Source organism: Branchiostoma lanceolatum, chromosome 1 (assembly GCF_035083965.1).
Source record: "Branchiostoma lanceolatum isolate klBraLanc5 chromosome 1, klBraLanc5.hap2, whole genome shotgun sequence".
NCBI classification, from domain to species: domain Eukaryota; kingdom Metazoa; phylum Chordata; class Leptocardii; order Amphioxiformes; family Branchiostomatidae; genus Branchiostoma; species Branchiostoma lanceolatum.
In genome coordinates this window covers 39,000,846-39,017,019 of record NC_089722.1, presented here as the reverse complement: position 1 = coordinate 39,017,019, position 16,174 = coordinate 39,000,846, and the positions used below count along the sequence as shown (strand labels likewise).

General features: G+C 44.0%; 1 protein-coding gene across 1 annotated transcript in view; it reads left to right on the top strand.

The window, feature by feature from the left end:
* Window positions 1-13,469, top strand: part of LOC136426226 (titin-like) — a 28,316-nt gene extending 14,847 nt beyond the window's left edge. The window contains exons 19-32 of the mRNA XM_066415067.1: window positions 478-531; window positions 1,256-1,288; window positions 1,729-1,764; window positions 2,310-2,381; window positions 2,580-2,657; window positions 3,262-3,333; window positions 3,592-3,685; window positions 5,286-5,351; window positions 5,786-5,824; window positions 6,558-7,097; window positions 9,640-9,661; window positions 9,727-11,742; window positions 11,842-12,110; window positions 12,141-13,469. Coding sequence (XP_066271164.1) covers window positions 478-531; window positions 1,256-1,288; window positions 1,729-1,764; window positions 2,310-2,381; window positions 2,580-2,657; window positions 3,262-3,333; window positions 3,592-3,685; window positions 5,286-5,351; window positions 5,786-5,824; window positions 6,558-7,097; window positions 9,640-9,661; window positions 9,727-11,742; window positions 11,842-12,110; window positions 12,141-13,469 — 4,720 coding nt within the window. The remainder of the gene's footprint in view (window positions 1-477; window positions 532-1,255; window positions 1,289-1,728; window positions 1,765-2,309; window positions 2,382-2,579; window positions 2,658-3,261; window positions 3,334-3,591; window positions 3,686-5,285; window positions 5,352-5,785; window positions 5,825-6,557; window positions 7,098-9,639; window positions 9,662-9,726; window positions 11,743-11,841; window positions 12,111-12,140) is intronic.
* Window positions 13,470-16,174: the final 2,705 nt, after the last annotated feature.

Here is a 16,174-nt window from a genome sequence, read left to right as displayed (position 1 = left end):
GGTTAGAAGTAAAGGAAGGTTGGACTTGATGAGTACATGAAAGGTGGAAAGAAAGTCTAGAGCAGAATTCAATGTAGTCAAATCTATGGAACTCTATAACGTTACAGATATGCACTTTTCTTTCTTGATGAAAGTTCAACAAGTAAGCTATATAATCCACAGCAAGCAATTTATACAGTTTAAGGATTCTCTCTGGCAAATGTAAGAATTTTCACACCATTTCTAGGTGTTGTTATATCAATCAGCTTCAAAACATTTAAGTATATTTTTAGCTTAAAGCTGTAACATCAGAACAATAAAAACAATCAAGATAATGAAACAAATGTGTTGACAAGTGGTATTAGATGCCAATTACATCAAGATCCTTTGCATCGAGAATACTAATGCAAATTTAAGAGCACAATTCTGTAATTAAAGGAAATTCATGTGATGAAGAGAAAATACTACAGTTCTTTACTCTATTTTTGCTTTTAACAGGAGGCTACAAGAACAAACTGATGACAACCACAAACAGGAGAACGAGATTCTGAGGTAAGAACAGCCATTTCCTACTGACGTCTGCCCTGTCATTGGTGCTGAAAAGATATCTTCTTGAATTGAATATCCATTTCTAAAGAATAAACTTGTATTTCATACAGTAGATCCTAGATTAACCTTAAGCTAAGCATTTTATATCATTTTCACCATAAACTAAGAAATAGATGCATGATATTTACTCTAGATTTTGAAATATTCACTGTTTTTTTTAGTTTTTCTGCAAAACCATTACACCAGCAAACGTTCGTTCATTTGTATTTGGAATCCATAATTTCTACTAATTGTTAAGACAAACTCAAAGATACCACAAACTCTTGATTTTCATTGTTCCATGAAATTTATTAGTGCCATGAACTTACATGGGTTTACAGTATGACATAAAATACCACTTAAAAAGCTTTTGCTTGCTGTCTGGGGAGCCATATTGCTACAGTAACTGTAATTGTTGATTTTTTTGTACAGTAACTAGACTTAAGCTACTTTAACAGTCACTAGTTGATGGCTAGAATTTCAACTAAGCAAATCTTTGAAAACTAACATTTGAGACAGTAATTTTGCTTCCCACCATTAAAACTAAATGCTGTGAACTACTCCCTTTCTTCCCAAACACTAAAATACCAACTGCAATATTGAATGGATTTACAGTATCTCTTTTCACAGTTGTAGACATGATTGTTGTCATTATATTCCTTAATATCATTTTATGGATTCTTTCTAGTGACTTCGCCGGACGGCTAGCGGTCACCAATATGTAAGTTACAAATTATCATTTTGAAATCATATCAGCTGATCATGAACTAGAGCTATCACCATTGTGAAATACACACAGTCAACCCTGGCTGGCCACCTAGCGAAGACAACCACCTACATGCATAAGCCACATTGAAACAGTCCCATAAGATTTTGCATTGGTAAGACCCTCTTGTCTGGAGCATTGACCACCTCCAGTCACCAACTGTTTTCCTCTGTCCCTTGTTGAGACCATGTTTGACTGTATTTGCTTTTAGTAAATGTAGAATTACAAGCATGTAAGGTTGTTAAAGGCTTGTAAAAAATTTGAATGGCTTCTTTATACAATCTGAGCAAGCTCTTAAACAACACACATTTTGGAACTGAAATGAAACTTGATAGAAAGTGTTTCAAATCAGTTGTTTGAAGATGCTTAACAATTCTTTGAATACCTTTCCTTAGAATGATCCGGAAGCTGGAAGAAAACACACAACACAGGTGAGCTTGGTTCAAGGAATCAATCAATCACTCACTCGCTCACTCACTCACTCACTCACTCACTCACTCACTCTCACTCACTCACTCACTCACTCACTCACTCACTCACTCACACACTCACACTGATACACACACACACACTGATACTCACACAGTCACGCACACACTCAGTCACACTCACCCACATACTCGCTCACTCACTCACTCACTCACTCACTCTCTTGCACTCACCCATCCACTCATCCACTCACTCATGATCACTCATTAACGCACTCACTCACACACACACACTCACCTTCACACACCCACTCACCCACTCTCTACTGACACTACACAGTTTATTGGGTCTGGTTCCCTAACTTGGGAATGTTAGATCAGTTGTATATAAATCATCCCTTTGACAAACATAATTTATTTTGATATCAGAATAACATAACTACTAGCTGTAGGGAGAGCAGAGTGCTGCAAACCAAAAGAGAGACTCTCTAATACATTTTGTACTGTAACATATTTGATGTTTCTGTCCATTCTGTGTAACACAACAGGATCTCCCAGAAAGATGAGTTCATTCAGGAGCTTCAGGCACATGTGGATGTCCTGGAGTCAGAAAAGGAAAGGTGAGTTAGCTTTTTTTCAAAACTTATCATGATTTATAGGATATGGTCAGAACCTGAGCTGTATTGACTTAAAGGTCCAGATCTTCTAGTAAGAATATCAGTGTCACAGTACATGTGCATGTACATGCACATATTTGCTGCCACTATTTTTATCTTTAAAAAAAAGCAACACATGAAACTCTCTCTATTTTTACCCAGGGAGAGAACAGAAGCAGCCACAAAGATTAGAGAACTGGAGAAGCAACTTGTGGATCAGGCCGCAAACACACGGCAGCGGTGAGTTGGGTTCAGAAATCAGACTCACTCTCGCTCATTCACTCACTCACTCACACACTCACACACTCACACACTCACTCACAATCAAGCTCATTCATTCATCATTCACACAATTACTCTGTCATTCACTCACTCACACACACACACTCACACAATCAATCACATTCATTCATTCATCCATCCATCCATCCACACAATCACTCATTCACTCACACACACACACACACACACTCACTCACACACTTACACAATTACTCACTCGCTCACTCACTCACTCATTCACTCACACACACACACACACACACACAATCACTCACCCACCCACTCACACAATCATTCATGCACACCTACCTTATTGTACCTAATGTTCTCAGACTTGAGGAGTGACAGATAAGTTGTGATTAAACCCTCCTTTAATTAACAAGGTTAGGGATAAGATACCGATATCTAATGATAATAGGATATCAGTTTTCCCAATGCTGTATTAGAATAAGTATTTAGCTATAAGGAGGACCCACTGTTGAAATTCACACAAAAGAGAGACTTCCTGAATTTTGTATTTTTATGATTGATCTGATTTTGTCCATTCTGTTCACCACAACAGAGTTGCCCTGAAAGATGAGGAGATCCAGCAGCTGAAGTATCGTGTGGAGGTTCTTGAATCAGAAAAGAAAGGGTGAGTTATCTGCATTCCAAACCTAGCTGTAATAAAACTCTCATTTTGGTATGAAAAGGAATAGCTAAAATTTGGAATCTGTGCCCCTCCCCCTTTGATTCTACCCAATGGCATGTAATTGATAGGTGTCTTAAAACTTAGACTATGTGCCCAATGGAAACATTTACTATTGAAACTGCATTTTAACTTGAATAACAACTTTGTAGTCAATTTTCTCCATCTAAATGGTGGTCTATGTGCTATTTTCATCGTTTACAGATTTGGTGAGGCCAGACTGCATGTGGGCACTCAAACCCAGCAAGGGAATGATGTCCTGATTGATCGGCGGCCCATACTACAGGACATACATAAGGTATGTGTAATGGCATCCACAAATTTTGATTTCGGCATTGTTATGTACAAAAGTGATAAGAACAGAGCATGTTGTTACGCAGTGAATGAAATAAATATAATGTCATACACCATTTTTTCTATCTGCCATTTGCGACAAGGTACATTTGCAGTCATTATGATATCATATTGTTGGATTTTGGCCAGTATTTAAGTTTAATACTATTGTGTTTGATGATACCAATCACTATAAATGGGAAAGCTAAAGAATTTGCTTACTACAGGTCTTCCTTAAGTTTCATTTTAACGCTATTTTTACCTTCATTCTTAGAATTGTCCCAATCAGTTTACCAATGCTTTGCATCAGTACCATGTGCTGTATGTTGTTTCCAATAAAATGTATAATATTCCATGATTCATGGAGTATTGTCCAGTATCAGGGTGAAGTGGCAGAAGTTAGGGTGGCAGAAGTTGGCAGAAGTTACGATGATTACCGAGTAGTTTTGAGGCTTCCGTGAGTCAGATGTGACATCATCTTAACTTCTGCCACTAGCCTGGGTAGGGTGGCAGGTGGCAGAAGTTAGGTGATGTCATGCTAACTTCTGCCATTAGCCTGGGTAGGGTGGCAGAAGTTAGGGTGGCAGAAGTTGGCAGAAGTTAGGTGACGTCATCCTAACTTCTGCCACTAGCCTGGGTAGGGTGGCAGAAGTTAGGGTGGCAGAAGTTGGCAGAAGTTAGGTGACGTCATCCTAACTTCTGCCACTAGCCCGGGTAGGGTGGCAGAAGTTAGGGTGGCAGAAGTTGGCAGAAGTTAGGTGACGTCATCCTAACTTCTGCCACTAGCCTGGGTAGGGTGGCAGAAGTTAGGGTGGTAGAAGTTGGCAGAAGTTAGGTGACGTCATCCTTACTTCTGCCACTAGCCAGGGTAGGGTGGCAGGTGGCAGAAGTTGGCAGAAGTTAGGAAACGTCACCCACTGTTCAAAACTATAGAACAGTTATGTTGTAAACTTCCCTAACTTCATTTAAAAAATGACAGAATAGTTGCCTTTTCCATGCTTTTCCAAAATACGGAAAGTCTTTTCATGACCCACCTTCTCTCTTTACTGATTAACAATATTCAAGTTATATATGTGGTAAAAGATATTCAAGACATAGATTTTTAAAAGATTATCTAAAATATCCCCTGGCAAAAGTACTTCATCCTAACTTCTGCCAACTTCTGCCACCCCCGGCAACTGGCAGAAGTTAGGATGACGTCACTCCTACGTTCAGACAACATCGCATTTCTAACTTCTGCCAACTTCTGCCACCCCCAGCAACTGGCAGAAGTTAGGTTGACGTCACTCCTAAGATCACAGACAACATGGTATTTCTAACTTCTGCCAACTTCTGCCACCCCCGGCCGCTGGCAGAAGTTAGGATGACGTCACTCTTAACTTCGGACAACATCGGATTTCTTCTGATGGCTGACGGAAAATCCCGAAGTTATACATGACGTAACCCGATTTCAACTTCTGCAAACTTCTGCCACTTAACCCTGATACTGGACATGCATGGATTCATGACGGAATATAACAAAGTTAAAAACTCAAATATTCTATCCTTTATGTCCTTTTTTTTAGATGAAAAAAAAGAATGAGCAGAAAGCTGCATATCAGCAGGAACTGATCAGAAAGATGCGTGAACAGGTAAGGATCGGAAACTGATTTTGTTTGCCCGAATCATTCCGTTTCGTATATTTGTAACCTTGTCCTGCTGGCGTTTTTGACGTAATTTGTTTCATTGATCAGGTACTTTTTCCTTGACTTTTTTTGCACTGCTGTGGCATATTTACTTCTGCATTTGGTGTGTTTCACTGCAGTGTGATGCCTTCAGCTAAAAAATACAATACCCCAAACCCATGCATATACGTGGCTGACATACAGGCACTGAAATGTGCAACCAGTATATACATATATGGATAAAGACAAGGGTTAATGATCATGATACTACATACATGTTATTGTTAGATTATATCCTGGTTAGTGAAGTATCCTCTATATGTAGCATTATCAAGTGAACATTGTCAGATACTCCTTAAATGTGTATCAATGGATAAATAAATTATTTATTCCATTGATAGTTGGAGGCTAACAAGGGGTTGGCCAAGAAGCTCAAACAGGTGAGTTTTGCAGATTCTGAAATGTTTTAATGAATACAAATATTGCGGTTGCCATTTTGATTTTGCAAATATGATAATAAATTATCATATTGATCCGTGCTATTGAAAAACAAAAGAATAAAAAAAGGCAGTCTTGCGTTTTCATATAATACTTAATATACTATATCTATTTTAGGTTCTGCACTGAAATAAATTCGCATTAGATACAAATACTATACTTGCCAAGATGCACTGTTCTATTCAATTAATATCCCTTTTACCCTGGCATCATTACAGGATCTTACTGAGCAGATTGGGCCACATGAACATGTAAGTCACAAGTTTATGCGCCCTACAGTACTAACTACAGGTTTTGCTTTCATGCTAACTGCTATTTTAAGTGTATTTTTTTTCAAACCGATGCTAGTATTTTGAAGCAATTCTTCTAATTCAGTCTTCATTGAGCAATTACAATAACAAAACAATCAATAACAGCAAATAGATGTTTATAGAGAACTCAAGTATGTTGTCGCTATGTTCCGTAAGTCTTAAGTAAACATTATTTCCATCGCTGATGAAAAGACTCAGGTGGACACTTAAAACGTCTGATAATTTCATACTGTAATCCAGGTATGAATTAAATTACAATTCTATTATTAATCAATAATAGATTATTCACTCACATTCACATTTGCATGTTACTAACATATTCCTGTCCATGGTGCTGATTGTTTTGCTGTAATCACTTCTATAGGGTAAAGTGAAGAAAGACATGACAGTGACGTCAGATAGGAAGGAACCTGTGGCGTTTGAGGTGCCCACGCTGCTTCTCAACGGCCTACCCCTGCCAGATGATGAGCAAAAGCCGGCAGATAGGAAGGAACCTGTGGCGTTTGAGGTGCCCACGCAGCTTCTCAACGGCCTACCCCTGCCAGATGACGAGCAGCAGAAGCCGGCAGATAGGAAGGAACCTGTGGCGTTTGAGGTGCCCACGCAGCTTCTCAACGGCCTACCCCTGCCAGATGACGAGCAGAAGCCGGCAGATAGGAAGGAACCTGTGGCGTTTGAGGTGCCCACGCTGCTTCTCAACGGCCTACCCCTGCCAGATGACGAGCAAAAGCCAGCAGATAGGAAGGAACCTGTGGCGTTTGAGGTGCCCACGCTGCTTCTCAACGGCCTACCCCTGCCAGATGACGAGCAGAAGCCGGCAGATAGGAAGGAACCTGAGGCGTTTGAGGTGCCCACGCTGCTTCTCAACGGCCTACCCCTGCCAGATGACGAGCAGCAGAAGCCGGTGTTCAGGAATTATCGGTCCCCCAGGAAAATCGGTCCCCAATCCATGGTGGGCGTGGCCTAAAAAGTACGAAGGCCCACAGGGCCATTGCAGTATTGCAGTACATAGATATCATCCACAAACACTGTCTTTGAATTGAATACTTAATGCCAAATGTATGAATTGTACGAAGGTGGGACGGACATTGTCCACAAACACAAATATGAACGTTTCATCAACAAAAAGTATCAGTTTTTGGCCATTGCAGGGACACATTTTCCCGGGGTAGCCAGGATTTCCGGTCCCCTCATAGGAAAGTCAACAACTCTTCTCCTAGTAGTGATGCATTTGGAAATATACTTTATTTTTAATTTACTTTAACTTGAGTTGATGCTCTTAACACAAAAATATAAACGTTTCAAGGGCAACAGTCTCTGCATTTGTCCATTGAGGGAATTCAGGGGAAGGGGACTCATTTTCCCGGGGTAGATCTAGCCGGGATTTTCGGTCCCCTCATAGAAAAGTCAACAACGCTTCTTCTGATGAACTTGGAAGCTTCTTTGTCAACTTCAAGGCGCTTATCTGAAGATTTAACACAACTATAAAGGTTTCAAAGCAAAAAGTTTCAGAACTTGGCCATTGAGGGGATTTCAGGGGAAGGGGACACATTTTCCCGGGGTAGATCTAGCCGGGATTTTCGGTCCCCTAATAGAAAAGTCAACAACGCTTCTTATGATGGACTTGGAAATTGTTTTTCAACTTGAAGACGCTTCCCCGAAGACTTAACACAACTATAAACGTTTCAAAAGCAAAATGTCTTAGGATTAGGCCATTGAGGGGATTTCAGGGGAAGGGGACACATTTTCCCGGGGTACCCGGGATTTTCGGTCCCCTCATAGGAAAGTCAACAACGCTTCTCCTGATCCATTTGGAATCCTGTTTTTATACTTAAAGACGCTTCTCTGAAGACTTAACACAACTGTAAACGTTTCAAAAGCAAAAGTCTCAAGATTTGTCAATTAAGGGGGAGGGGGACACATTTTCCCGGGGTAGATCTAGCCGGGATTTTCGGTCCCCTCATAGGAAAGTCAACAACGCTTCTTATGATACATTTGGAAACCTGTTTTTATACTTAAAGACGCTTCTCTGAAGACTTAACACAACTATAAACGTTTCAAAAGCAAAAAGTCTCAGAATTTGGCCATTGAGGGGATTTTAATGGGAGGGGGACACATTTTCCCGTGGTAGCCGGGATTTTCAGTCCCCGCATAGGAAAGTCAACAACGCTTCTTATGATACATTTGGAAACCTGTTTTTATACGCTTCTCTGAAGACGTTACACAAATACAAACGCTTTAAAAGCAAAGAGTCTCAGCATTTGGCCATTGTGGGGATTTTAAGGGGAGGGGGATACATTTTCCAGGGGTAGAACTAGCCAGGATTTTCGGTCCCCTCATCAAAAAGTCAACAACGCTTCTTATGATGGACTTGGAAATTGTTTTTCAACTTGAAGACGCTTCAAGGAAGACTTAACACAACTATAAAAGTTTTGAGAAGCAAAAGGCCATTGAGGGGATTTCAGGTAAGGGGACACATTATCCCGGGTAGAACTAGTCGGGATTTTCGGTCCCCTCATAGGAAAGTAAAAAACGCTTGTTATGATGGACTCGGAAATTTTTTTTCAACTTGAAGACGCTTCCCTGAAGACTTAACACAACTATAAACGATTGAAAAGCAAGATGTCTCAGCATTTGGCCATTAAGGGGATTTCAGGGGAAGGGGACACATTTTCCCGGGGTACCCGGGATTTTCGGTGAACACAGGTTGTGTCAGGTCTTCAGAGAAGCGTCTTCAAGTTGAAGAACAAGCGCCTAGGTTCAAGATAAGACAAAATGTTGACTTTCCTATGAGGGGACCGAAAATCCCGGCTTAACCCCGGCCCGGGAAAATGTGTCCCCTTTATGCTTCGGTCACATTTCCAATCCGGGGCCCAGCCGGGCAGTCTTTGGGAACGAAACGTATGATATAAAAGACAACAAAAACACAACACGTACCCAAAATTATTTAAGAGCATAGCTTGTCCAAATTTATTGACATACACTTTGATTTTTCGTTTCCGCAAACAGCCCGGCCGGGCCCCGGTTAGGAAATGTGACCCTAGCATTACCTGAAATACCCTCAATGGCCAAATCCTGAGACTTTTATCTTTTGAAACGTTTGTAGTTGTATTAAGTCTTCAGAGAAGCGTCTTCAAGTTGAAAAACAGGTTTACAAGTGCATCAGAAGAGACTTTGTTGACTTTCAAATTAGGGGACCGAAAATCCTGGCTACCCTGGCCCGGGAAAATGTGTCACCTTGAGATGAAATAGCACAATGGCCAAAACCCTTTGAAAAGTTTATATCAATTTTCATAGAATCGTCTTAAGATGAAAATTAGGGTCCGAAGTAGACCAGAGGACGACTGTTTCAACTTTACTATGAGGGGACATTATTTGTCGACAATGTTGGCAGTGTAGGATTGTTATGTTACAGCCTATGTTGTTGTGGGCCTTCGTACTTTTAGGCCACGCCCACCAGTCTCAAATGTGGACCAATGGCAGGAGGGGGACCGATTTTCCCGGGGGGACCGATAATTCCTGAACACCTGCAGATAGGAAGGAACCTGTGGCGTTTGAGGTGCCCACGGTGCTTCTCAACGGCCTACCCCTGCCAGATGACGAGCAGCACAAGCCGGCAGATAAGAAGGAACCTGTGGCGTTTGAGGTGCCCACGCTGCTTCTCAACGGCCTACCCCTGCCAGATGACGAGCAAAAGCCGGCAGATAGGAAGGAACCTGTGGCGTTTGAGGTGCCCACGCTGCTTCTCAACGGCCAACCCCTGTCAGATGACGAGCAGCAGAAGCCGGCAGATAGGAAGGAACCTGTGGCGTTTGAGGTGCCCACGGTGCTTCTCAACGGCCTACCCCTGCCAGATGACGAGCAGCACAAGCCGGCAGATAAGAAGGAACCTGTGGCGTTTGAGGTGCCCACGCTGCTTCTCAACGGCCTACCCCTGCCAGATGACGAGCAGAAGCCGGCAGATAGGAAGGAACCTGTGGCGTTTGAGGTGCCCACGGTGCTTCTCAACGGCCTACCCCTGCCAGATGACGAGCAGCAGAAGCCGGCGGATAGGAAGGAACCTGTGGCGTTTGAGGTGCCCACGGTGCTTCTCAACGGCTTCCCCCTGCCAGATTACGAGCAGCACAAGCCGGCAGAAAAGAAGGAACCTGTGGCGTTTGAGGTGCCCACGCTGCTTCTCAACGGCCTACCCCTGCCAGATGACGAGCAAAATCCGGCAGATAGGAAGGAACCTGTGGCGTTTGAGGTGCCCACGCTGCTTCTCAACGGCCTACCCCTGTCAGATGACGAGCAGCAGAAGCCGGCAGATAGGAAGGAACCTGTGGCGTTTGAGGTGCCCACGGTGCTTCTCAACGGCCTACCCCTGCCAGATGACGAGCAGCACAAGCTGGCAGATAAGAAGGAACCTGTGGCGTTTGAGGTGCCCACGCTGCTTCTCAACGGCCTACCCCTGCCAGATGACGAGCAGAAGCCGGCAGATAGGAAGGAACCTGTGGCGTTTGAGGTGCCCACGCTGCTTCTCAACGGCCTACCCCTGTCAGATGACGAGCAGCACAAGCCGGCAGATAGGAAGGAACCTGTGGCGTTTGAGGTGCCCACGGTGCTTCTCAACGGCCTACCCCTGCCAGATGACGAGCAGCACAAGCTGGCAGATAAGAAGGAACCTGTGGCGTTTGAGGTGCCCACGCTGCTTCTCAACGGCCTACCCCTGCCAGATGACGAGCAGAAGCCGAGAGATAGGAAGGAACCTGTGGCGTTTGAGGTGCCCACGCTGCTTCTCAACGGCCTACCCCTGCCAGATGACGAGCAGAAGCCGGCAGATAGGAAGGAACCTGTGGCGTTTGAGGTGCCCACGCTGCTTCTCAACGGCCTACCCCTGTCAGATGACGAGCAGCACAAGCCGGCAGATAGGAAGGAACCTGTGGCGTTTGAGGTGCCCACGGTGCTTCTCAACGGCCTACCCCTGCCAGATGACGAGCAGCACAAGCTGGCAGATAAGAAGGAACCTGTGGCGTTTGAGGTGCCCACGCTGCTTCTCAACGGCCTACCCCTGCCAGATGACGAGCAGAAGCCGAGAGATAGGAAGGAACCTGTGGCGTTTGAGGTGCCCACGCTGCTTCTCAACGGCCTACCCCTGCCAGATGATGAGCAAAAGCCGGCAGATAGGAAGGAACCTGTGGCGTTTGAGGTGCCCACGCTGCTTCTCAACGGCCTACCCCTGCCAGATGACGAGCAGACGCCGAGAGATAGGAACGAACCTGTGGCGTTTGAGGTGCCCACACTGCTTCTCAACGGCCTACCCCTGCCAGATGACGAGCAGAAGCCGAGAGATAGGAAGGAACCTGTGGCGTTTGAGGTGCCCACGCTGCTTCTCAACGGCCTACTCCTGCCAGATGACGAGCAGAAGCCGAGAGATAGGAAGGAACCTGTGGCGTTTGAGGTGCCCACGCTGCTTCTCAACGGCCTACCCCTGCCAGATGACGAGCAGCAGAAGCCGGCAGATAGGAAGGAACCTGTGGCGTTTGAGGTGCCCACGCTGCTTCTCAACGGCCTACCCCTGCCAGATGACGAGCAGAAGCCGGCAGATAGGAAGTGACCTGTGGCGTTTGAGGTGCCCACGGTGCTTCTCAACGGCCTACCCCTGCCAGATGACGAGCAGAAGCCGGCAGATAGGAAGGAACCTGTGGCGTTTGAGGTGCCCACGCTGCTTCTCAACGGCCTACCCCTGCCAGATGACGAGCAGAAGACGGCAGATAGGAAGGAACCTGAGGCGTTTGAGGTGCCCACGCTGCTTCTCAACGGCCTACCCCTGCCAGATGACGAGCAGAAGACGGCAGATAGGAAGAAACCTGTGGCGTTTGAGGTGCCCACGCTGCTTCTCAACGGCCTACCCCTGCCAGATGACGAGCAGAAGACGGCAGATAGGAAGAAACCTGTGGCGTTTTAGGTGCCCACGCTGCTTCTCAACGGCCTACCCCTGCCAGATGACGAGCAGCAGAAGCCGGCAGATAGGAAGGAACCTGTGGCGTTTGAGGTGCCCACGCTGCTTCTCAACGGCCTACCCCTGCCAGATGACGAGCAGCAGAAGCCGGTAGATAAGAAGGAATTTGCGGCTATTGAGGTGCCCACGCTACGCCTCAACGGCCTCCAACGGCAAGATGACATACAGCACGAAAAGACAGAGAAGAAGGAAACTTCAGCTGGTGTGGTGCCCGAGCTCCTCTCTAATGACCTCCAGCTGCAAGATGACATACAGCATGTACAGACGGAGAAGGAACCTGCGACTGCTGCGATGCCAGAGACTGACAAGCCAGTGAAGCATAACGAGGATATTCCACAATGCATCCCCGATGGATACCCTCCAACAAATGGCGCAAATGAGGGTGAAACGTTCGGGAAAGAACCTGCCATCCCACAGGGCCTCTTGAATCGCAGCTTGCCGTCAGGTGATGCAAACATAACAGAGCCATCAGAAAATCCTGAGCTCGAGCTGCCATGCCCTCCAGAGTCCCTCGCTGTGCAGAGCGATACTCGGAGTCTTGTAGAGCACAGAGTCCATCCGCAGTCTTCTATGGTCCACTTCTTTCCGATTGGTGCGCTGGACGAGGCTATACCTGACTCGCTCGTCCAACAGTACCTCCTCTCTCGACGTCTAGCAGCCTATGCTCACCAGGCACGTTTAATGGTGCTACCTGACTCCGTCATCAAACAGTACCTTCTCTCTCAACGCATAGCAGCCTATGCTCAACAGGTACGCTTAATGCATGCAATGAATCGTGGACAAACAAATGCTCCACCCGACAATCCTTCCTCTGCTCGAAAGTCAGCGTCGTCCCCAGCACAGGCCTGTTCGGGAGATTACAAGCTAAACCACAGTGAATTGACGCAGAGGCCCACCGTCAGATTAAAGGCGTCTTCGGACTCACTGTCAACTCCTGAAGTCGGTGGTGGAGACATAAAACCACAGTTCTGGTCTGCACCAGGGGTTGTAAGAAATGATGAACCCCGAGGACTGGAAATTGTACTTGAGGGTTCATCTACACCAGAACATTCCCACGCCGCGCAGCAGAAGGTATTGCAGAGATGTCAGCCCACTGACTTGTTTGGCACGTCGTCAACCAACAACACGGCCACTGCGTCCTGCCATGGAAAGAGTCCCAAGCTTCCTGGCACTGAGGGAGAGGACACTGTTCGAAACGACCCCGCGTCTTTCCCACTGGCGCTGCTGAAGTCCAGAATTAAGAGGGGCCACAGACTGACCACTACGTTATTCTGATAGGAGCTGTATCAGAAAATATTTGCTGAAGACTTGACGAGATTTTATGCCGCAATGCATGTTCAACAAGGTGATCATTGGACATTATATGTGACTACTGTGTCAACAATGGCGCGTCCACTCAGTATAAGTCATACTATTCTAGTAATTCTACCATTTGTCTACATTTAATTTCCATGTGTACATAAATATCAAGATACTGTGCTTAAATCAAGAGCAAGAGTGAACACTGCTACAAAGTATTTTGATTTATCTTCTTTTAAATTGATTATCTATTGATTTATCCATGTTGGTCATCACCTAGCGTCAGCCTGTGTGATTTTATTATGTCATTGAAGTATAATATGTGGGTAATCGTATATAAGCGAAGACACAAAACTTCACTTCAGAGACGACCTGTTTATGTGTGAAATTGTATTGAAATTGTACATACTTTTGAAATTGTGCATGTATAAATCAAAGTGACATGAGAAAAATATATTTACAAAAGACAGATTTTAACCAAAGTATTTTATGATGCTTTACATCCATGTATATGTGAGTGTAAAAACAGACATTTTAACCGATATTCATTTTGTAATGCAATTCAGAACTATATAGACACTGACTGTTATTGTGGCTTTGTACACATGTGAAATTAATATATGTGTCTTCTGAAGCGCCAAGAGGACTGTGTTGTATTTTTTGGACTGTGGTGTGGCTTGTTTTATGTGATACATCAAATATTAAAACCAAGATGCCACGGCTTGATTGATTTGTATACTTAGTGCGTGAACAAAGTGAAAACTTTGTACCTGAAAATTATAGCGTTCTGTTGCGGTGCTATTTTAGTACTTTCGCAACCATTTCTGTAGGTTATAGTTGCTTACATAACCTAGGTAGTGCCTATGTTAGAAAATACAAACGCGCAGAATAAGTCAGATTTCTCCGCGATGCGGAATGGTATGACGTTTGTCCGCTAGCTAAACCAACAGACCCGACTATTGCGGCATATTTTTTTTTCGGATTGGAATTTTCAATGGCGCTTTTTCAACGAGGCTTTAGAATCAGAAAAAGTAACATCCATATTTTTCTTATGCTACCAGATCATTTCTCTGGCTATAACTTAACGAATCAGTACTTAAACATAAACAGCAACAAGAAAGGAGCTCTGTCTCTTGAGTAGAATCTTATTCTTAGATACTTGTGAATCAACTTTTGCTGGATAATCACTTACATCAAACAAAATGTTTCATTGTGTCCTAACTAAAATGTGCACTTAGTAGATGATTTTTTTCTCATTCTTACTTTTAACTTTTTCCAACGCCATAGACTACATCTATTACCCTATTCAGTGGCGTTGTTTTCAGCCTGTTTGTTCTGTAAAACATTCCTGATGAGCGTCTGGAAGGCAAAGTCCAGGGCGGAGCGATCCTGACAGTCGGTCTCTAAGTACGGGATGCCCTTGCTGTCGCACCAAGCCTGCGCCTCGTCGTTCTGAACCTGACAGGATGCAATGAATTCAAGGACAGAAAACAAAAAAAGTTAATAATTCTTGACGAATTAAAGAAAGTGACGTAGTGAAAGAACCCATAAGTCACGAAAACGATCAGTTATAGGCATATCCATAATGCAATTTTCAATATGCCTTCCAGTAGATAGGAAGGAAGTAACATAATCAATCCATACTTTTTTCATGTTAACTGCAGAATGTGTATCTGGAGTCGTCGTTAAATATGGAGCTCATTACTACCAATAGAGTCAATTTAGTCGAGCAATATCAATAGCAAAACAAGAAAACATGTGTAAAGTAAAATCATGCAAAGGTTGTGCATACATCGCGGTTGTCTTCCTGTTTTTCAAGTTCAAGGTCAAACAAGCCTGAAAACTTCAAACCCCTTTGCGAGTCTTTCCCGATTTCCCTATTCCCGAAAAGACCGAAATTTGCCAATTTGACGGTCTCCTTTGTCACTTTTCACGATACGGTCGGGAGCGGTACTGCAGATTAGGCTCAAATACGGTATATACTCCCGTATAATAAAAACGCGAAACTATTCAAGGCAGTATGCTAAAAGCCGATGAACTCTCGACCAAACAGGTCTGAAAGTATTTATACACATTTAGATGACCTGAACTGTTCAAAGCACACGCTGGCATAGAAAGGGTCGATTCTTAGTGCGTGAGTGGAGCTCATGTCAAATCCGCCGAAGCGCCTCCTATATTCATGTACACATCAAGTCTAGTCCGTAATGAGTAACTGTAGGGTATGTGTGGACACCATTCGCTTCCCTCAAGAACTTTGGCCATTTACTCAACTATAACTCCACTCATATGGGGTTAGGGACTGTCAGAGAAGCCCGGCCGTCACTCGGAAAATATTACGATCTTTCATCCCAACATCTGCTTGGAGATCTTATCCTTTTTTTCTATGGCAACTTTGGTTTTGCCTTGACTGTTCATCCGCTATCTATATGATAAATATCTGAACACTAGACCCTAAAATGATATGAGAAGGACATACTGTACCTGTAAACTATAGATAGGTTCTATCCTACTGAACATTGCATATGGTTCTTGTCCTGTGTTGCCTGAAATTACCCGTTTATATTAAAAAAATACGTCAAACATGATTTGATAAAAATAAAAAAAAACGTCAAAACATATTTAATCTACCATTCTAGACTGCTGCAAACATGTGCAGCCTTTTGAAGCAAGCCTGTCTGTAT